We start from the raw sequence: 21,871 nt of genomic DNA, 5'->3' as shown, positions 1-21,871 counted from the left end.
GAGAGAGAGAGAGAGAGAGAGAGAGAGAGAGAGAGAGAGAGAGAGAGAGAGAGAGAGAGAGAGAGAGAGAGAGAGAGAGAGAGAGAGAGAGAGAGAGAGAGAGAGAGAGAGAGAGAGACACACTTGTGCTATTGGGCTGAGTTGCTTTTTTGTGTGTGTGCATGTGTGTGATGACATAAAATTTAATAATGGAAACAAATATCATGGGAATATATATTTTGTAGATCCAAGAGAATTCTGAATCATATCTGGCGATAGAAAACGGGGAGGAGGAGGAGGAGGGACAAGGAGAATGAGATGAAAAATTACGAGAAATATGAATAAAATACTTAAACGGAGGACGATGAGAAAGGCACAACGGCAGCAACTACGCGGGAGTGCTAAAAAAAAGTCTACGTCTACTGGAGGGTAAAGAAAAGGCACACGAGGATGGAACCGGGAAATGCCAAGACGAAAGTACGGAACGAGCGGAGGGAGGCGCTCAGGGGCAACCTGGGAAGAGAGAAACCGAGGAGGCTAAGAAAGGCGGAGGGGAAAAAAGAAGGAGGAAGGGGATCTGAAGGGAGAGGAAGGAAGGCGAGAAAAAAACAAATATATAAAGCCGTCTGCCACTACACACTACATGATATAGCGGACTGTGTACTAATGAGGAATGTGCCGACGTCATTTCCAGGAGGATCATGTCTCACACCAATCAGCCGCCGGAGACAGTACGCCACCTTGTTCCTGATTGGTTGCCCGCCTGGCTGACCCGCGCCCGGCAGCCTGCGTGACCTCGCCCTCGATGCCAAGGGGTCAGAACAAATGTCCTGCTCACGACGGATAAGGAATCGAATACACCAAGATCTCTTAAAATTTTGACAATGGTGAAACTTCCATCAAACATTTCAGAATTATTTCTGTCAGAGCGAGAATATAAACATCGCCAAATCGGCAAGCGATCAGCCACACTTGGACCAGTCAATGCTCGAGAAGGAATTAATGGATGGATTGTATCAGTCAATGAGACGTTGATGAGGTAATAATTCAACCAATCATCGGGCTAACTGGCGTACCGTCCCGGCCGCGGCTCACTCTGAACACCAGGAGCAGTCACCAGGCTCTCAAGACTCAGCCTACACACACGGCTTACCAGGGCCACGCGATATCTCTGTGCCCATAACTCCTGCAACACAAGCAGAAGTGAAACATGTCATTAGTAGTGTTCCATAGACATGCGTCCCAAAATGGAATGACTGAAAAATCTCAAATCTTGGATGTAATCCCTTACAACTTGGGTGAAAGGTTAGGGTTCATGGAAACAGCCAGGTAATGGAAATGGCTTCAAGTGGCTTGACTAGTTCATTAAGTCCAGTGACGTTAGTAAAGGATCAGTCACAAAAATGCAAAACCTATCAATCAGAGCAAAATGAAGCAAAAAAATTATTTAGACAGACTTTTTAATTGCCATCATTTAGTTTGTTAGTGTGATCATTAGTCTTTGGTTCTCGGCTGTGACGTGCCAAGTCTGAGCAAGGAAGTGGTAGTGACGAAGCAGTGAGGCAGCAGGAGGCCCCGAGAGACAGGAGTGGTGACACAAGCTGGTGGAGTGTGCAGGGCAGCCACACGCACACAAAAACAAACTCAACAACTAAACAAAAAGAAAAACTGGACATGTGTTGATGAGAAAACGAAAAACCTGTAAAAAATGAACATTCTTTTCGTGGGTGTATGTCTTTTTCCATCTAATTCTTTCACATACTTTATATTTCAATGTTTTTCTTTTTCTTTTTTTATTGACAGCAAATTTCGATGACCAGACTCCCACACAGTGGCCGGCGCATCCCTACTGATCGGCTGGGTGGCACGGGGGCGTCAAGACCTAAATAAAACACACATCTCGAGGGGCGTAACAACCACGAACCGCTCGCTGAAGTGGTATACGATGGGAGGCCAACCAATACAAGCTCGTTCGCTAGCTCTTCCTCTCATCAACGGAGGTCGCTGTCACGGTGAAGGTGTAGGCAGCAGGATCGAAGAAAAGAAAGTGTCTCATTATTCAAATGATACACAAACACACAGCATGACGAAGAGGTAAAGAACGCGATAAATTACTTGGGAGATACACGAATAACAAGATGTTTCCATTTACTTGGAAAAATAAGACTCGGTTGTACGTTACTTGTTACATTGTGAGAGAGAAACAGAGAGGGAGAGAGAGAAAGAGATTAATTAAAAAAGGCAGATATTGAGTATTTTCCTTAACTAATCAGCAGCATCAATCCTTCACCTACAATCTACATTACGTCATGGTTATATACATACAACTATAGTCTCTCCTGCTCCTTCACATCTACTGGAGTGAGTTGCTCCCAATGTCAAGGGGGCTACCGGGCGCAACTTGGGGAGGGGAGGTGGAGGGCACGTAAGGGGACCAGACTATTACCGACCTCGTTACGAGCCACACTAAGAAGGGAGGGGAATGGAAAGCAACCAAACAGCTAGTCTAGGAAACACACAGACACGCACTAAGTAGGTAAGTTACGATCTCCTAGGAAGCAGCGTACCTTGCTCGCCTCCCTCAGCAGGCAGACTTCGCGGTTTAAGCGATCGTTTTCCGTGACCAGGGAGTCGTGGGCCCCCTGCTGCCCCATGGCCTCTTTAGCACAGCGCCTCTCCATTTGCTACAACAACCCAGTATGGCAGACTTTGAGGCCAGGCAGGGATATCGCAAGCGGCCGCCACTAAAGCTACGTGGCCGCGTCGCCACCTCGGCTGAGAACTCTGAGGGGATCGTTGAGTCCCGGGGGCATCGTGGGGGAGGGTTGTTACCCGCTCCCTTGAACGCTTTGTTTTTATCCCGTTGCTTCCCCGTGTGTTTCAGTGAGAGGTAATGAATGATAGCCAAATGTGACGTGACAAAGCCCAAACTATTTAATTATAAGTTTTTTTTCTTAATATCTTCAGTGTTCCCTCAGGTTCGCAGCCAAGGCGGCGCCTCCGCCCTTAACATGTCTTTTGACTGAAAACAGAACTGTGAGGAAATAAAATTTGGCCTGATGAGAAAAAAAACAATCAAATCAAAACGGAAAATTAAAAGAATAACTGTGACAAGAAAACATAACCATTAACCTTATCAAATTATTTCAGAGGTGGCATGTGTCACACCACTCACCTGGCTCTTCGGGGGGGAGCTGCGACCCCGCCACGACAGAGAACGGACCAAAACGACCATTTTCTCTCACTATGAGACTCAGCCTCCGCCATGACCAATATTGTAACACCAAACGCGTTGCCATGGCCGGACCTGCCTTGCTCGGCCACTTCTACATATATATTGGTGGACGTGGACTCCCTCACACCATTACTGAGCCCTTCGACCTCTCCTAGACCCCTTCACCTGTGTGCGTCCTCCTTCCCACAGCCTCCTTCACAGCACTGTTACTTTAAGAGCGGCCATCAGCACCTCCCATCCCCAGGACTTCACTGTATCCTCAGTGATTTAGACTGAGCTCCTTCCTTTAAACCCTTGGCCTTTGTTGAGAAGTGATCCGTTCTTGACATATGAACACTATCTCAGCTATGACACAACCACTATCACTACTACCACCAAAAACAACACAGCCACTAGCACACCCTCACCATCTCTACCACTGTTATAATCCTCACACCATCACATCACACCACCACCACCACCACCTCCAGCCTGCTCACCGTCCTACATCCTCCTCCAGCTGCCTCGTCCACCATCGTCCTCAAGCCAAAATATTGCTTGGCCAACTTTGCAATCTTGGTAATTCAATGTCCATGCTTCTTTGCAAACACTCAACAAAACGGTGATTGAGGGAAAAAAACATAATGAAAGAATGTGAGTAAAATAAATCGAAGTAACATAACTACAGATTTACCATTAGACCATGAACACTGAAAAACACACACAAAAATGATAACTGTGAGACTGGATATCAACTCTACATTCTTTAAGGGAATCAACAAGAGGGACACACAACTTCAACAACAAGGCTTGGCAGTTAGTAGTTCGCCACCCTCAGGCATCCACGCCGTACACGTGAACAGGTGACTGGCGCCCTGACCCACATGAATCAGGGCACAGAGGGACATTCTTGGATGTGGGGGCGGAGTGAAGGAACCAAAAGAGGTCAAGGACAGCCACAAACATGGGCCTAAAGGAAGGAATGGAGTAAGGGAGGAAGGGAGGGTGTGGGAAATACGGGGTGTCGGGGGGGGCATCATCTACCTCTAGGTCAATACAAGGGCAGGGTGGAGGTGCTGTGCTTACCTTGATTGTCTCCCTCAAGATGGCTACCTCGCGCGTCAGGTGGTCGTTCTCCGTGGACAGGTTCTCCAGCTGACTCTGCACCTCGACGCTTAGTCCCCGCGTCTTCTGGTGCCGCAGCTCGTCCTCCAGTTGTCGCACCAGCATGGCTTGTTTCTGCAAAGACGGAGAGGGGCAAGCTTAGAGGACCACTCACACTCGTCGCCCGAACCAATACACACACAGTCAGCGCTTCATTCCTTGCCTGGCTACATCAACACACATTTTTATGGTAATCTCCTCTCTCTCTCCTTCTCCTCCTTCCCTCTAATCTGGAAATTATACAGTAACGAGGGCGAGAGAATTTTAGGGAGCCACTATAGATAACCAACAAGCACACTCACTCGTTTGTTATCCTCCTCCTCTTTCTCCTCCCTACAAGCTATCCATCACTTCCATATCATTTGGAAATTAAACAAAAGAAGACGAACACATATAATATAAAGTCGTACGCTTACAGTAAACAAAAAAATCATAAGAAGATGCAAGTGTCGGTGTGTGTTTATAAGAAAGATCATCTCACGCTTTTATTTACTTTTTTTTATCCCGTGTTTTCTAGTCTTTCTCCATATTTCAGGGTCGGCCACGGGGCTTGACGGGCGCCATTCCAGGTCACAGCGTTACCCAGAAACATGTCGCCGCCGCCGCTGCCGCCTCACTGAGCAGGAAGCGGCGGCGGCGAGGGGAAGAAAATAGTTTACACAGGTCACAGGCATGCACTCAATCGCCTGGACGAGGAAATATTTTTGCGCAGCGTGGAGACCTTGCAGATTTTTCTTTTCTATCTCAAATTAAGCCGAGGACGCCAGATTTAATGGACCCTTATAAGGCTTCTCATATTCATGTGAAAATATATCTGCCTGCGGTCTCGGTGGAGGAGGAGTCATACAAATTTAGAAGGAACATGCGAATCATTTGTTTCCACACGACCACATGACAAACCGTATTCATTTGTCGTCTGCGTCGGTGTCTTTTTCGAATTCGTGGCCTTCGTGTCAACAGTCTGGCGAATCGGATCTCGTTTCCCGTTGAAATTTTGGGGAGAAAAATCATATTGAATTTTTTTACGACTTGGCTTAAGGAATTTTCATTAAATTCTGTGGAGCTTCGATGTTGTGAGGTGTGGTTAAATTTTGCCGTCAAGGAACAGGTGCAGATAATGAGTGAACGTGAGGGTGTATAAAGGGTGGACCAAAGTAACCAGATTAAGAGACAGAGCCAGACAGATACAGATAGAATAAGGGAGAGAAAGAACTAATGAATTCGGTAGGAAAGAAAACCAAGACATATTTAACTTGGAAATTAAAACGGAGAATCTACTACTCTCATAATTAATTAAGCAGACGACGTGAAGGAAAATAAAGATCACGAAAAAATAAATCCGCGAAGAAAATGAGAAACAGGTGAATTTCGAGGACATAACCACAAAAGTTTGAAGAAAAATATTCAGATATTACATCACCACAACAACTACCAGCACTAACTACATAATGAGTGATGATGATGATGATGATGACGATGATGATAAAGAAGAGAAGAGAGAGGGAACGAGGAGGAAGAGGATAGGTACAATATTGTAATAATAAATAATACTAAAAAAATATAACTACTACTACTATGACTACTACGACTACTTTTACCAATGATTTTTTACACAAAGATTAAAAGAAGACAAGTTAAATAAAAATTCTATATATACAAAAATAATAAAAACAAAGAAAACCACCAGAGACAGAGGCAAATATTCCTTCAGCTTCGCCTCTTAAAACATTCACGCGTTCTTTCACTTCCTCAAACAGTGATGCCAAGGAAGGGAATGAACCCAAAAGCAAGTGTTGTGTGTATTCTTAATAGCCTGCCAAATCAACCTTTACCTAATCTGACCTAACCTGACCTAACCAAGAGCCATGTTATAACACCCAAACGACTTTTATGGTAAGTGACATTAAATGACTGATTAATTGATGAACAGGTTAGTGTATCCAAAAAATAAAAACAAAGCAAAAACTAAGGAATTCAAATATATACAAATTAAAGGGATTGACTTGGAAATGATATAGTAAAGGATTAAATGAGAGAGAGAGAGAGAGAGAGAGAGAGAGAGAGAGAGAGAGAGAGAGAGAGAGAGAGAGAGAGAGAGAGAGAGAGAGAGAGAGAGAGAGAGAGAGAGAGAGAGAGAGAGAGAGAGAGAGAGAGAGAGAGAGAGAGAGAGAGAGAGAGAGAGAGAGAGAGAGAGAGAGAGAGAGAGAGAGAGAGAGAGAGAGAGAGAGAGAGAGAGAGAGAGAGAGAGAGAGAGAGAGCGCTACACAATCTGCAAACTTTCTAAAACACTCCGAGGCATATTTAAAAAAAAGTTTGGGCGTGGAAAAAATTGAAGGAAAAAATGTTGGGTACGTGAAAAAGAAACAAAGAGAACAAAGAAACAAAAGAGAGAAAGAAAAACAGAGAAGAGAACAAAGAAACAAAAGAGAAAGAAAAACAGAGGAGAGAGAAAAAAAACGAATTCTAACAAACCTTGGAACTAAGTACTTGACAGAAATGAAGAAGTAGACAAAAGATTAACAAAGAAAAAAAAACACAGTATAGCTAAAACAAAACAAACGTACGATAAAATACAACAATAGCAACAACAACAACAACAACAACAACAACAACAACAACAACAACAAAACAAAACAGAAGAAAGGCAGGAAGAAAGTAGGAAGGAGAGAGAGACGGGAAGACAGAAAGGAAGGAAAAAAGGGAGAACGATAGAGAAAATTAAAAAAACAAAACAAAAAAAATGTAAAAAATATATATAAAACGAAACGGAAGAGAACACGGAAAAACAATGGATGAAACGCAATTCGTGTAAAATAAATATCCAGGAAGTGAAGCTAAAATATTTTAGATAAAAATGACGAGAGAGAGAGAGAGAGAGAGAGAGAGAGAGAGAGAGAGAGAGAGAGAGAGAGAGAGAGAGAGAGAGAGAGAGAGAGAGAGAGAGAGAGAGCGAGAGAGAGAGAGAGAGAGAGAGAGAGAGAGAGAGAGAGAGAGAGAGAGAGAGAGAGAGAGAGAGAGAGAGAGAGAGAGAGAGAGAGAGAGAGAGAGAGAGAGAGAGAGAGAGAGAGAGAGAGAGAGAGAGAGAGAGAGAGAGAGAGAGAGAAAATACCCGTATATTGCTCCCATAAAATATATCGCCGTGATCAAAGTCTTATCAGAGAAAGAAAGGTTGAAAGTAAAAGGATTGAGAAAAGAACAGGATTTCGACAGAAGGAAAAAAAATATAACATTGTGGGAAAGTCTTTGAAAACAGTAAAAAAAGCTACAGAGGAAGAAAGGAAATGTGAGGGAAACAGTAAAGGAGCAGAAAGTAAGGAAAAGTAAGAGAGGACAGAGAATAAGTACATATTTAAGAAAAGAAAGGGTATAGGAAAGAAATATAAATATATAGATGTAGAGACTCAATTAGATAAAGATTGATAGATAGACAAACATGAGAGGGAGAGAGAGAAAAGGTATAGGGAGGAGGAAGAAGGGAAAAAGAGCAATGAAACAGAGCAAAGAAGAAAGAAAAAAGAGCAAAAATGAATGCGTTAGAAAATCAAATGTAGTTGGAAGAAGAAAAATGTCGTGTTAGAGTTTATGTTGTTACTGTACGCAGAAAATGAGCTAAAGGACGAAGGAGAGGAGAGTCGGCGAATCTAAGTGATGTACCGAGATGATGAAAAACAGCAAGGAAAAATACGAATGAATGAAGGAAGGACGATAAAGAATGTGGATTGTGAGAGTTAAGATGTTCAATGGAGCTTAAGTATTGGTACATAAAACAAAAACAACAACAACAAAAAAAGGAGAACGTTTTATGTGGATCCTTCAGTGTTAAAAATGGACAAAAAGAAGAAATGAATGGTAACATGAGAAGCAAGGATCAAAAGGAACTAATTAGAGAATGATAAAAGAATAAAAATGCAAAGGGGAGGAGCGGAAAGAAGACTAAAAAAAACTAGACGAATGAGGAAGAAAAAAACAAAAGAGAGAAAGAGAAATATGCGTGTAATGAAGCAAAATAAATGAGTCTGCATGAATGGAGGAGGAGGGAAGGAAAAGAGAAATGGATGAAAAAAAATAAGCAACACTAAGAATGAAGAAAAAAATACACATAAGATAAAGTGAAAAAAAGGAAAAAGAAAAAAATCCCGAGGAAAAAATAACTCCTGACAGATGAGGTAGTCGGGGCAAGAAAAGGAGGTAAAGAACGAGAGAGAAAAAGAGAGAAAAAAAAGAAAGACACGTGTTGAATGATGAGAGGGTTGGTGAGGGCGGGGAATTTTTATTTTAATTTTTTTTTAGAAAGTAGTGGTGAGTTGTGCTGAGAGGAAACGAGTGAGGGATGGAAGCGGAGGGAGAGGAAGAGAGTGAGCTAAGTGGAGGAGAGAGTGGGTGAGAGAATGAGTGAGTGAGTGAGTGAGGGAGGGAGGGAGGAAGGGTTAGAAAGGAAGGGTGGGAGGGAGTAAAGGAAAAAAAATATCTAAGTGAAATGAAAAGTGAGCTGAAATAAGTGAGAAAGATAAGAAAGGGGTGGACGAGAGAGAGATAGTGAGTGAGTGAGTGAGTGAGTGAGTGAGTGAGTGAGTGTGTGTTGCGAGTAGATGTTTAGGGTATACAAAACAAACGAAGAGCGAAACGAAACGATTGAGACGGCGAAAAAACACGGACTGAAAAGAAAACAGGTGAGTGAGTGAGTGAGTGAGTCAGGTGTTAAGAAAATTATACACGAACAAGCAGTGAGTGACTTAGGACGAGAGTGGAGAAAAACAACAACTAGGGACAACCAATACGTAAGTGAGTAAGAATTCGAGGGTTAGGAGCCTTCGAAGTGAAAGACTAGTGAGACGAGACTAAGGGCCAGTTTCACAGTTCCCCATGACGGGTTAGTAAGCTCCCAAACCAATACCAGAGCCTTCGAAATTTCCTTATATAGTGTTTGGTGTTTATATTTAAGTTCACAAATTTGATGAAACTATACAGGAAAAGTCTTGTGTATTTAGTGTGGCATCGAAGACCTCACCATTTTGGATTGTATGGGATTCTATAGTTTGGTTCGGGCTGTTACGAAGACACTGAGGACTGTGAAATCGGCTCTAAGAAGTAAGAGAAAACGGGAAGAAAGAAAAGAAAACGGGTGAGTGAGTGAGTGAGTGAGTAGGGTCAGGGTAAAATCTTGAGGTTAGGGGACACGAGACCGAGAGCTGGGCAAGGCGGGGAGTGAGTGAGTGAGTGAGTGAGTGAAGCCAGAGGGGGAGTGCGCGGGGGTGAAGGGGTCGGGGAAGGAGGCGGGCAGCGCACCTCCAGACTGGGGCAGCGGGCTTTATGTTGCCGCAGTTCCTCCTCGAGTTGCCACACCAGCATGGCTTGTCTCTGCGGAAGATGGAGAGGCGACATTAGTGGACGCTGCTGCAGGAGGTGCCGACAGAGGAGGAGGAGGAGGAAGAGGAGGAGGTTAAGGGGGGAGGATGTTGGTTATGAAGAGGATGAGGGGAAAAAGTAGGGGGAGGGGGAGGGGAGTAGGAAGAGGAAGGAGAGGTTGAGAGAATGGTACTGAGGAGTGAAGAAAGAAGAGGAAGAGAAGGAGATGATAATGAAGAGTACGTGGATGAAGAGAAGAAAGATAATAAGAAGGTCGAGATGAGATGATGATTAGGAGGAAGAAGAAGGGAAAGAAGAGAAGTACGTAGCAGAAGCTGGAGAAGGAAGAGGTAGACGAGAAACGGGAGGATAGTGAGACCGAGGAGGAAGGAAAGAGGATGATGATGAGGCTGAAGGTGATGAGAACAAAGAAGAGAAATAAAATAAGTAGGAGGAATTTCGCAGGAGGAAGAGTATGAGGAAGACGTGGACAAGAAGAGAATAATGATAATGATGAAGAAGAAGAGGAGCAGGAAGAGAAATTTGAGGAGGAGGAGGTTGGAGTTGAGAAATAGGAGAACGAAGTAGAAGAAGAGGAAGAGGAGGAGGAGGAGGAGGCAGGGGAAGGAGGCGGCAGGGGAAGGAGGAGGAGGAGGAGGAAGAGGCAGGGGAAGGAGGAGGAGGAGGCAGGGGAAGGAGGAGGAGGAGGAGGCGGCAGGGAAAGGAGGCGGCAGGGGAAGCAGAGGAGAAGGAGGGTATCTTGGTCTCCGTGGGTGTGTGTTCCGAGTCGTTTTCTCTCGTTTTCTTTCAATGTTTGGTTCCCTCCCGCCGATTGTTGTCAGATTGTGCGCTCACTCTTCTCGGCCAATACCCCTGAGAGAGAGAAAGAGAGAAGGGGAGAGAGAGAAAGAGAGGAGGAGAGAGAGAGAAAGAGAGCGCGAGAAAAGGAGAACGAGTGCGTGAGAGGAGGAAAGAGAGAGCTGCAAACATCCGGACAGATACACATAAACAAAACGAAAGGTAACCAAGTAAAGAATCAAGTAAACAAAAAGGCGAACACTGGCTAACGAACTGACCAAAAGACAGAGCAACAGGAAGTAGATAAGTCACCAGGCACAAACAAACAAGTAGACAGGCAGACAGGCAAACAAGCAGACAGGTAGACAGGTAAACAAGTAGACGGGCAGACAGGCAAACAAGTAGACGGGCAGACAGGTAAACAAGTAGACGGGCAGACAGGTAAACAAGTAGACGGGCAGACAGGTAAACAAGTAGACAGGCAGACAGGCAAACAAGTAGACAGGCAGACAGGCAAACAAGTAGACGGGCAGACAGGTAAAAAAGTAGACAGGCAGACAGGCAAACAAGTAGACAGGCAGACAGGCAAACAAGTAGACGGGCAGACAGGCAAAGAAGTAGACAGGCAGACAGGCAAACAAGTAGACCGGCAAACAAGTAGACAGGCAGACAGGCAAACAAGTAGACAGGCAGACAGGCAAACAAGTAGACAGGCAGACAGGCAAACAAGTAGACGGGCAGACAGGTAAACAAGTAGACGGGCAGACAGGTAAACAAGTAGACGGGCAGACAGGTAAACAAGTAGACAGGCAGACAGGTAAACAAGTAGACGGGCAGACAGGTAAACAAGTAGACGGGCAGACAGGTAAACAAGTAGACGGGCAGACAGGTAAACAAGTAGACAGGCAGACAGGTAAACAAGTAGACGGGCAGACAGGTAAACAAGTAGACGGGCAGACAGGTAAACAAGTAGACGGGCAGACAGGCAAACAAGTAGACCGGCAAACAAGTAGACAGGCAGACAGGTAAACAAGTAGACGGGCAGACAGGTAAACAAGTAGACGGGCAGACAGGCAAACAAGTAGACCGGCAAACAAGTAGACAGGCAGACAGGTAAACAAGTAGACGGGCAGACAGGTAAACAAGTAGACAGGCAAACAAGTAGACAGGCAAACAAGTAGACAGGCAGACATGCATATAAGTAACTAAAAAGGCGGTAAGAGAGGCCAAGTCAGATTTTACAAGGCAGTAAATAATTTAATAAAGAAAAAAAAAATACATGCATACACATACGTACTACACACATTACCTGGCAGACGGACAGATGAACAGACATACAGACAGAAAGAAGGACATACAAGCAGAAAGGTAGATAGACCGATAGACAAACATAGACAGACTGATAGGTAGATGGAAAGACAGATGCAGATAAACAGATTAGGTAAAAAAACAAAACAAAAAAAAACAGACAAAAAAGATTGACCAGCAGGCAAACAGGTAGATGGACAGATTGATAAAGAGACTGATAGATAGACAAAGGTACAGAAAGACAGACAGGCGAGCAGGCATATTGGCACGCTTCGTTTTGTAATGGTGTCCAGGTTATGAAGTAGGCAGGAATCTGTGTGGCAGGTAAGTCAGGATTAGAATACGAAGGTGAGGGAGAGGTGACAATAGGGTAAGCTCAGGTGACACAAGACATGGTTACAAATATTAGACTGCTCACTAATTATATTCACACAGCCCCGGTATGAAAAGCTCAGTAGTCCATGAGTTGAGCTATTTCATACGCGGGGAGGTAGCATGGACGTGAGTGATACAAGTTCATACATAATACACTCATACACACATACCCACATACATAGATATACGTACACGCCACACATTCACACGTGACTACAGAGAAATGAGAAAAAAAATGTAAAAACTCTAAAATAACGGCCATAACTAAATAAAAAAATCCTTAAAAACCGACACTGAAGAAGAAAAAACTAATAAAATGAAAAAAATTAGGAACCAAGATAAAAGAACGTAACTAAATGAAAAAAATATATATATAAAACAAACACCAAAAAGAAAGAAAAGGCAAGAAAACAAAACAAAACACAAAGAAAACTAAGAAAAGAGAACATAACTAAAAAAAAGAAATAAAAGAAAACGAAACAAAAGGGAACATGACTAAATGACACTGAAAAAAAAGAAGATATGAAAAACTAAAATAAATAAATCCCAAAGAAAAGAGAACACAAGTAAATGAAAAAAAAATCACTTGAAAACCGACACTGGAGAAAGAAAAGACATACCCAGAAACAGAAAAAAGACATACACAGGGAAAGAAAGGAGGGAAGAAAGGAGGGAGAGGGGAAAGAACACACACACAAAGGAGGGCTGGCCGCCATATCTCTCCCTTCTAAAGGCTCTCGCGGCGGACAGGAGGTGACAGCGGCAGGGGGACGAGGAGGACGAGGAAGAGGAGGGAGACGAGGACGAGGAAGAGGAGGGCTATAAAAGAGGAGGAAGAGGAAGACGAGGACGAGAGGAGGGCTATAAAAGAGGAGGAGGAAGACGAGGACGAGAGGAGGGCTATAAAAGATGAAGAGGAGGAAGACGAGTAAGATGAGGAGGAGGAAGAGAAGAAGGACGAGGAGGAGGACGAGGAAGAAGACGAGGAAGAGGAGGGAGACGAGGACGAGAGGAAGACTATAAAGGAGGATGAGGAGGAAGACGAGTAAGATGAGGAGGAGGAGGAAGAGAAGAAGGACGAGGAGGAGGACGAGGAAGAAGACGAGGAAGAGGAGGGAGACGAGGACGAGAGGAAGACTATAAAGGAGGATGAGGAGGAAGACGAGTAAGATGAGGAGGAGGAGGAAGAGAAGAAGGACGAGGAGGAGGACGAGGAAGAAGAAGAGGAGGAGTAAGACGACGAGGACGAAAGGAATATTATGAAGGAGGATGAGGAGGAAGACAAGTAATATGAGGAGGAGGGAGACGAGGACGAGATGAGGACTACAAAGGAGGAGGAGGAGGAAGACGAGTAAGACTAGGCGGAGGAGGAAGAGAAGAAGGACGAGGAGGAGGACGAGGAAGAAGACGAGGAGGAGGAGGAAGACGAGGACGAGAGGAGGATTATAAAGGAGGATGAGGAGGAAGACGAGTAAGACGAGGAAGAGAAAAAGGATGAGGAGGAGGACGAGGAAGAAGAAGAGAAGGAGGAGGAAGACAAGGAAGAGAGGAAGACTATAAAGGAGGATGAGGAGGAAGACGAGTAACATGAGGAGGAGGAAGAGAAGAAGGACGAGGAGGAGGACGAGGAAGAAGAAGAGGAGGAGGAGGAAGACGAGGACGAAGATGATATGTAGCTAGATAGATACAAATAGTTAGATAGATAGATAGATATAGATGGATAGAGAAAAGATACAGATAGACAGAGACATACAGACACACATAAACAGACATACAAATATAGACAAAGACAATGCCAACCAAACAGACAGAGAAAAACAACCACAAAAAAGATAAACAACAGGGAGGAGGGAGAGAAACAGACAAACAGGTAGACAGAAAGACAGAGAGATCGAGGGAGAAAAGAAGAAAAGGAAGGCAGGGAGGAATAAAGTGCGCAAATCGTGAGTTAACAGCGGCACGTGAGGCGTTCCCGCTCGACGCCGCGCATCCTGATCGCCTCAACCCGCCGGAAAGGTAACACAAGGAAGGAAGGAAGGAGGTGAGGAATGGACGGTCACCTGGACTCACTGGACTCACTCACTCACTCACTCACCCACTCACACTCACTCACTCACTCACTCATACATTCGTTATTCGTTTATTTATTATACATTCATTTATATTCTCACTCCTCACTAATCTTTCTCAGTCATAAATTCTCTCGCTCACAAATTCACTCTTGTTCATTCACTCACTCACTCACTCACTTTTACATTCGTTATTCATTCATTTATTATACATTCATTAATATTCTCACTCCTCACTAATCTTTCTCAGTCATAAATTCTCTCACTCACAAATTCACTCTCGTTCATTCACTCACTCACTCACACACTCGTTATTCATTCATTTATTATACATTCATTAATATTGTCACTCCTCACTAATCTTTCTCATTCATGAATTTTCTCACTCACAAATATACTCTCGTTCATTCACTCACTCACTCACTCACGCACTCATTTATACACTAGTTATTTATTCATTTATTATACATTCATTAATATTCTCACACCTCATTAACCTTTCTCATTCATAAATTCTCTCACTCACAAATTTACTCTCGTTCATTCACTCAGTCACTCACTCACTCACTCGTTCACTCACTTATACATTCGTTATTCATTTATTTATTATACATTCATTAATATTCTCACTCCTCACTAATCTTTCTCATTCATAAATTCTCACTCACAAATTCACTCTCGCTCATTCACTCACTCACTCACTCACTCATTTATACACTCTTTATTCATTCATTTATTATACATTCATTAATATTCTCACTTCTCACTAATCTTTCTCAGTCATAAATTCTCTCGCTCACAAATTTACTCTCGTTCATTAACTCTCTCTCTCTCCACACATATCCACAAACAAATTAGTAAGCTTTCTAAATAATAAATATAACTAATGAGTGACCTACAGATGACTGGCGAATTGCTATCATTATTCCCATTGTCATCATCATTATCCTCATCATTATCAAGACTCAATTACCTTCTGACACGAAACCCCAGACCGATAATAACCTGAAATTAACGTGACGGGATGAATTAGGGAGCAGGACGTGGAAATGAGAGGAGCGTTTGGCAAGACGTGATTGGTGTGCGTGTGGGCAAGACGTGTATTTAGGACGAGTGGCTAAATTGTATGGTAGTGGAAGAGGAATGTGGAGGATGAAAGGTGGAGGGAAGGAATAATAGCAGGTACGTGTTAGTGGTGAAGCCCAAGACGAATCAGGAGGAGAATGTAAAGTGGTGGAGGTTGATAAGTAAAGTGGAGGAGTGGAGATTGATGGATACGTGGCGTGGTGAAGATTGAAAGGCTTGTGAAGGGGCAGATATTGGAATGTGGAGTAGTGAAGACTGAGAGGTACGATGTGGAGTGGTGGAAGTTAATAAGTATGTGGAATGGGGGAGTTTGAGAGGATTGTGGAGTGGTAGAGGATAGTATGTGGAGTACTTAAAGTCGAAAGTTACAGTGTGGAGTGGTAGAAGATATTATGTGGAGTACTGAAGGTTGTGAGTTACTATGTGGAGTGGTGGAAGATTGAGAGGTACTGTGTGGAATGGTGGAAACTAGTAAGAATATGGAATCGTGGAGTCTGAGGAGCATGTGGAATGGTGGAAGTTGGTATGTGGAGTATTTGAGATTGCTATAAGTGTAGAACGGTTAAGGTTGCTAGGAATGTGGAATGGTGAATGATGAAAGGCTTGTGGAGTAACTGAGGCTGGTTGGGGAATGGTGGATATTGACAAGTATGAGGAGTATCGGAGACTAAGGGTCGTATCACAAGACTTATCGCCGCACAAGAACACATATTTGACAAGGCTTTCGTAGGAGTTGTGGGCATTTCCAGTAGTAGTTTTATGACCCTGGTGGTAGTGTGAGTCTTCTTCTGTACCATGAACCTGAAGAAACACTCATTGGAACCCGACTGACCCCCTCTTTGACCTTTAGAAATGGCTGATGTGAGAAGCGAGAGTGTTTTATAATACCAACATAAGAGGTAAGTGGAGTGGTGGAAATTGATATGTGGAAGTTTTTTACATCAAAGGAAGCAGCTAACGGGCAAAAACAAACATCAAACAAACCAACAAAAAAGCCCATGAGGAAGGAGAGGCAAAGATTGACAGGCGCTACGTGAAGTGGAGGAGACTGAGAACCATGTGGATTAGGAGAGGTTGACGTCAGTATGTGGAGCCGTGAAAGTCGATAACACCAGGTTGATAACGCACTCCATCCACGTTCTGAAGAATAAACTTATTTTTGGTGCCTTGTATTTACGTTGCCATAATTTGCACGCGAGCATACAAGCCCCGCGGGACGTGCCAGCTGGAGTACGCGGCCAGACTCACACGGCTTGATAATGTGGAAGTTTTACAAGCGTTAGTGCATAAGAAGGGTGTGTTTCTCAGTGTGTGTGTGTGTGTGTGTGTGTGTGTGTGTGTGTGTGTGTGTGTGTGTGTGTGTGTGTGTGTGTGTGTGTGTGTGTGTGTGTGTGTGTGTGTGTGTGTGTGTGTGTGTGTGTGTGTGTGTGTGTGTGTGTGTGTGTGTCCTTTCCATTTGTGAACACTGGGAATAAATACAACGGTGATTTTTACAACAGGAGTAATCTTGAATTATTTAGCCATAATTTAGTGTTTATGCGCTTAGGTTTATATATGGTGACATTTTATTATCTTCCGTGTGTGTGTGTGTGTGTGTGTGTGTGTGTGTGTGTGTGTGTGTGTGTGTTCTAGCGTGTATTTGTGGGTTTAGTCAGAATATTTATCTTGAGGCAAACGCTTTCATGCATTAGTGTTATTAACTTTCCTGGGATTAATTTCCTTGCATATTTATCAACGGATTTCCATAACTTCCTCGTATTTACTGTGCTTCTCATTGCAGTGATAGTCTAGAATACTCTCCAAGGGTTTCTTTTTATTATTTCTCGTTCCTGTGTGTGACTATGTGAACGAGCCGAGTTTGGGAAGAACTGGACTTGAAGTGTCTGGAAGTTCATTGCGAGGCTCACCAGCGTCCGCCAGATGGAGATACACACAGCACGGGCAGGAGCATTACCCACAACGCCGCGGGGAGTCCAGACGAGGCGCAATACTCACGACTCAGGTGTAGTACAAGTAAGGGCAGGGAACGCGTATGGAGGGGTCATGAAATAAACTATATCTACCCTCCTGAAGTTTACCAGAACACAATTACCATTATTACGTAACTTGCTATGAATACGCTATGAAAACTAAGGACTTCTGCATTTTTAGACAGTACAACTTGAACGAGCCACTTCATAACTAATATAATATTGATATAGGTATGCAGTTTACTACTTCAATACACACGTGGGATTATCTCTTCTAACACATATTTGGAAAGCGTCTTTGGTTATATGCACATACACAGTCATACGTACGTACTTATACCCACGCTACACACAATACATCAACATATAAGGTCGGAGGGTGTAGGATGAGGGTGTACGTAGTTTGACCCTTCACGATCATCTATTTACCTAAGTCTACACAAGAAACACCTTCATACTCCACTCTTCAGCAAGACCTCTTCACCTGACGTTTGGCTGCAGGTAGTTTGGGATATTTGTTTGTCAGACATCCGACAGACATTTACCCGTCCGCTGCGGATTTCGCCTTCACTGGCAACCTGGTAACATTATGCTCCCAGGTCTTTCTCTGGCTCTGTGGTGGATAGTGGAGTGTTTCCCATGTGATATTGGTGTGCTGGATATCCCCTCCCAAGGTGCAGGACTTCACATTTTTCTTCATTGAATTGTAGCAGACACTTTTTGCTCCACTCCTGTAGCTTGGTGATGTCTTCTTATAGGAAATCCGCAGTCAAGGGATTCACTGCAGCACACGACACAGCAATCTTGCCTTTCACGACCATCTATTTACCGAAGTCTCCACAAGAAACACCTTCATCCTCCACTCTTTAGCAAAACTTCTCCACCTGACGAATGACTGCAGGTAGACTGGGATGTTGGTGTCGGCTTATCCATCCACCAAGCCTTATCTACAGCACATAACAGAGAGAGGTTAAACAAAACTTCTCCACCTGACGTATGGCTGTAGGTAGACTGGGATGTTGGTGTCCGCTTATCCATCCACCAGGCCTTATCTACAGCACATAACAGAGAGAGGTTCCACTAAACTTCTCCACCTGACGTATGGGTGTAGGTAGACTGGGATGTTGGTGTCCGCTTATCCATCCACCAGGCCTTATCTACAGCACATAACAGAGAGAGGTTCCACTAAACTTCTCCACCTGACGTATGGCTGTAGGTAGACTGGGATGTTGGTGTCCACTTATCCATCCACCAGGCCTTATCTACAGCACATAACAGAGAGAGATTCCACTAAACTTCTCCACCTGACGTATGGGTGTAGGTAGACTGGGATGTTGGTGTCCGCTTATCCATCACACCTTACCTGCAGCCCACGACACAGAAAGGTTTGCTAAAGGGGGAGATAAATCGCGCCCCTAGTTACCTTTGGAAGCCCCGTCGCGTCCTATTGCCCCACCACACAGAGGGAACCACCTTGAGCGGCACACCTGCAGAGCTTAATTAGTTGCGTCGTAGGGGAGCGGCCAGGTGCAACCAAAACACCTCGAGTCATAATAATTAACTGTTTGTATTAATTAATCTGTGCTTTGCTGTCGTGGGGAAGAGTTCTATGAGCTGCAAATCATGTACTAGAAAAAAAAGAAGGGCTCCGGTTTTAGAAGAAAAAAAGAAAAAAAAAGGTTGGGAGAAAATTATGTGGACTTTTTACCATTTTCTTTTAAGTCTCTCTCTCTCTCTCTAATAGCTTTTAATCGGTGACAGTAAACAACTCTCCGGTCTTTTCAACCCTCATATTTCTTCCTCCCTTCCATTATTCCTCCTCCTCCTCTTCCTCTTCTTCTTCCTCTTCCTCTTCCTTTTCCTCCTCCTCCTCCTCCTCCTCCTCCTCCTCCTCCTCGATCATCTGTCATCCTTCGTGCCGTATCTGGAAATTATCGGACACTTTACACACACACACACACACACACACACACACACACACACACACACACAACCCCCTACCCCTCCCAACACAATCCCTTCCCCCCTCCTCCCACCCCACAACATTCCCACAAAAAAACAACACAAGCCAATAAACCAGAACAAAAAGTAAGAGCCTGTTCAAACTAACACAATTTCGCACCCCAAACTACACCTTTCCCTTGGGCGAGGTCACGGAGGGTCAAGGTCATCGCAGAGGAAGATCAGGGGGCGAGGGGGAGAGAGATAGTGTAGGGGGGGAGGGAAGGGTAAGGGGGGTGGGGGGAGTGCCACAGTCTGGGTCGCGAGCCAAGTCATGGGGCCAGCAGTCTTTCCATGGGCACGGTGCCAAAGGAGTGTCAGGAAAGCCCCCTTCATGCAGCAGACGCTCCCCCCCTCCACCCGTTCCCCCCAATTTCCCTCTTACTCATGGACATTCCCGTTGCTCTTCTCTTCTCCCCTCCTCTCCTTCCCTCTCCTTTCCATTCCTCTTCTCTCTTCTTCTTTCTGCTCTTTTCCTCTCATCTCTTCTCATGACACGATTCTCTTTCTTTGTCATTCTCTTTTCCAGTCTTCCCTCTACTCTCTCTCTCTCTCTCTCTCTCTCTCTCTCTCTCTCTCTCTTCCCTGCAGCTCCCTTTTCCCCTTTCCTAATTCTTTCTTTCTTTCCTCCCCTGTCATACTTCACACCATCCCTTTTCCTGTACAATTCTTTTTTTCTTTCTTTCGACTGTATCTCCCTTCTTCCTCCTCTTCTCTCTTCTGCTAACCTTAATATTATTTCTCTCTCCGTCTCTGTGCCGTCTTTACCTACCTTCCTCTCTTCGTTTCCCTCCTCCTTGCATCCTATTTAGTACCTTTCTCCTTCCGTGGCATATACTCCTTGTCTATGTTTTTCCCCTTCAAATTTCACCATATTTTTCCCCTCTTCTAAAACGCCCTTCTATTTTTTAATCCTTTTCTTCGTCTCTTCTGCGTGGGGGTGAGAGGAGACGCGGTGTGTGTGTGTGTGTGTGTGTGTGTGTGTGTGTGTGTGTGTGTGTGTGTGTGTGTCAACGTAATCAGTGAGTGTAAACATCGTAAAAGGCCCACAGCATGAGATTTAAAAGGCGATAGATAGGAGGGAAGACATGAGCAGGAAGGAGGAGGAGGAGGAGGAGGAGGAGGAGGCAAGAACGATGGCTTTTAAAACGAGAGTAAAAATAGAGCAAAAATCAAGCAAAAAAATAAATGATTGAAAAGAAAAAAAAATCCACACTGAAAAATAATGAAAAAGTAGACTGAAGCTGAGGAGAAAAAAATAGAAAAAAGAAATAAAAAAATAAGACTAATGGCGAAGGATAAAAAAAACTCACCACAGCAATAAATATCAAACACTAACACACACAAAGAAGCCAAAAAAAAAGTATAAATAAATAAATAAATAAAACACCCTGAGAGCAGAACAAAGACTACACACACACACACACACACACACACACACACACACACACAAAATAATCAACCCCCAACACAATTAAAACACACAAACCAACAACAATATACACACCACACAAAACCTTTACACACATACTCGTACATAAGCTGCCTGGCCATTAATACCATGAACCGCAAAGGCAAAAAACCAAAAAACAAACAAATAAAGGAAAAACTCGAGCCAAGCAGCAAAGAACTCACATAAGCAGACTGGCACGCAAGACTACTCCCACGAGCATTCATTAACGAACTCAAGTCTTTACGAGAGAGAGAGAAAAAAGAAAACGTATAAGAGCTTGTGAAGATGAGAGCATCGGTGGGTAAAAAGTGTGTGGGTTCGAAGTGTCTTAAAAGGGCACTGGGGACGATGGAGGAGGAGTCAGAGCCCACATATTGATTCTTAGTGATATTTTAGGTTGTCTATTCTTGAGTCACGAAAGCTGAAAAAAAAGAAGGAATGCTGGAAAAGAAGGAAGACGAAACGGAGGAAGGAAAGGACTTAGAGGAGGGACAACGAGGGGAAAGAAAGCATGATAAGAAAGGAGAAGGACAGAGGGAAATAACTGAAGAGAGAGGAGAGGGAGAGAGACAGCAATATGAAGGAGGAGAATAAAAGAAGAATGAAGAGGGAAAGAGAGGGAGATAACTGTGGAGAGGACGGTGAGGGAAAGGGGGAAAACTAAAGTGAGGAGAGGGAGAGAAAGACAGATAACAGAAGAGAAGAGAGGATAGGGAGGGAAGAAGAAAGTGACAGAGAGCCGGAAGGAAGGGAAGAGAAAGAAAAGGGATTGGGGGATAGAGAGAGAGAAAGAAGGGGAGGCGAGAGAATGAAAAGAAGGGATGAAAAATGGAACAAAGAGAGAAACTGAAGGAAGAAGAGAGTACAAAGACGAGGGAGGGAGATGGATTGAAAGCAGGAAAGACGAATGGGGGGGAGAAGAAGGGAATGAAAAGGAGGGATTAGGGAAGAACTGGTGGGAAGGGGAACGCGCATGAGTCGACTGTGGTGTGGTGGCATGAAGGGATTAGTGAGGGGAAGAAAAGCGGACTAAAAGCTTGGGCGAGAGACAGACTGATGCAGAGCCGCGGCGGGAGGCAAGCAGCGGGGGGGGAAGAGCATCGGCGGG

At 44.1% G+C, this 21,871-nt stretch overlaps 1 protein-coding gene across 17 annotated transcripts in view; it reads right to left on the bottom strand.

Annotated features, from left to right (window-relative positions):
- LOC127004021 (trichohyalin-like) overlaps positions 1-21,871 on the bottom strand; it is a 116,916-nt gene that overhangs the window by 79,562 nt on the left and 15,483 nt on the right. For 12 of the 17 annotated variants that reach the window (XM_050871235.1, XM_050871233.1, XM_050871227.1 and 9 more), the window contains exons 2-4: positions 9,644-9,715; positions 4,280-4,432; positions 2,547-2,663 (exon numbers count right to left, since the gene is read on the bottom strand). In XM_050871235.1, the coding sequence (XP_050727192.1) occupies positions 2,547-2,663; positions 4,280-4,432; positions 9,644-9,706 (333 nt within the window). In that variant the 5' untranslated portion in view covers positions 9,707-9,715. Of the gene's footprint in view, positions 1-1,132; positions 1,166-2,546; positions 2,664-4,279; positions 4,433-9,643; positions 9,716-21,871 lie in introns of those variants that run through there. The other 5 variants (XM_050871237.1, XM_050871234.1, XM_050871240.1 and 2 more) reach the window with 3 other exon arrangements.

Source organism: Eriocheir sinensis, chromosome 27 (assembly GCF_024679095.1).
Source record: "Eriocheir sinensis breed Jianghai 21 chromosome 27, ASM2467909v1, whole genome shotgun sequence".
In the NCBI taxonomy this organism is placed as follows: Eukaryota; Metazoa; Arthropoda; class Malacostraca; order Decapoda; family Varunidae; genus Eriocheir; species Eriocheir sinensis.
This window is presented reverse-complemented; position numbering and strand designations above follow the sequence as displayed.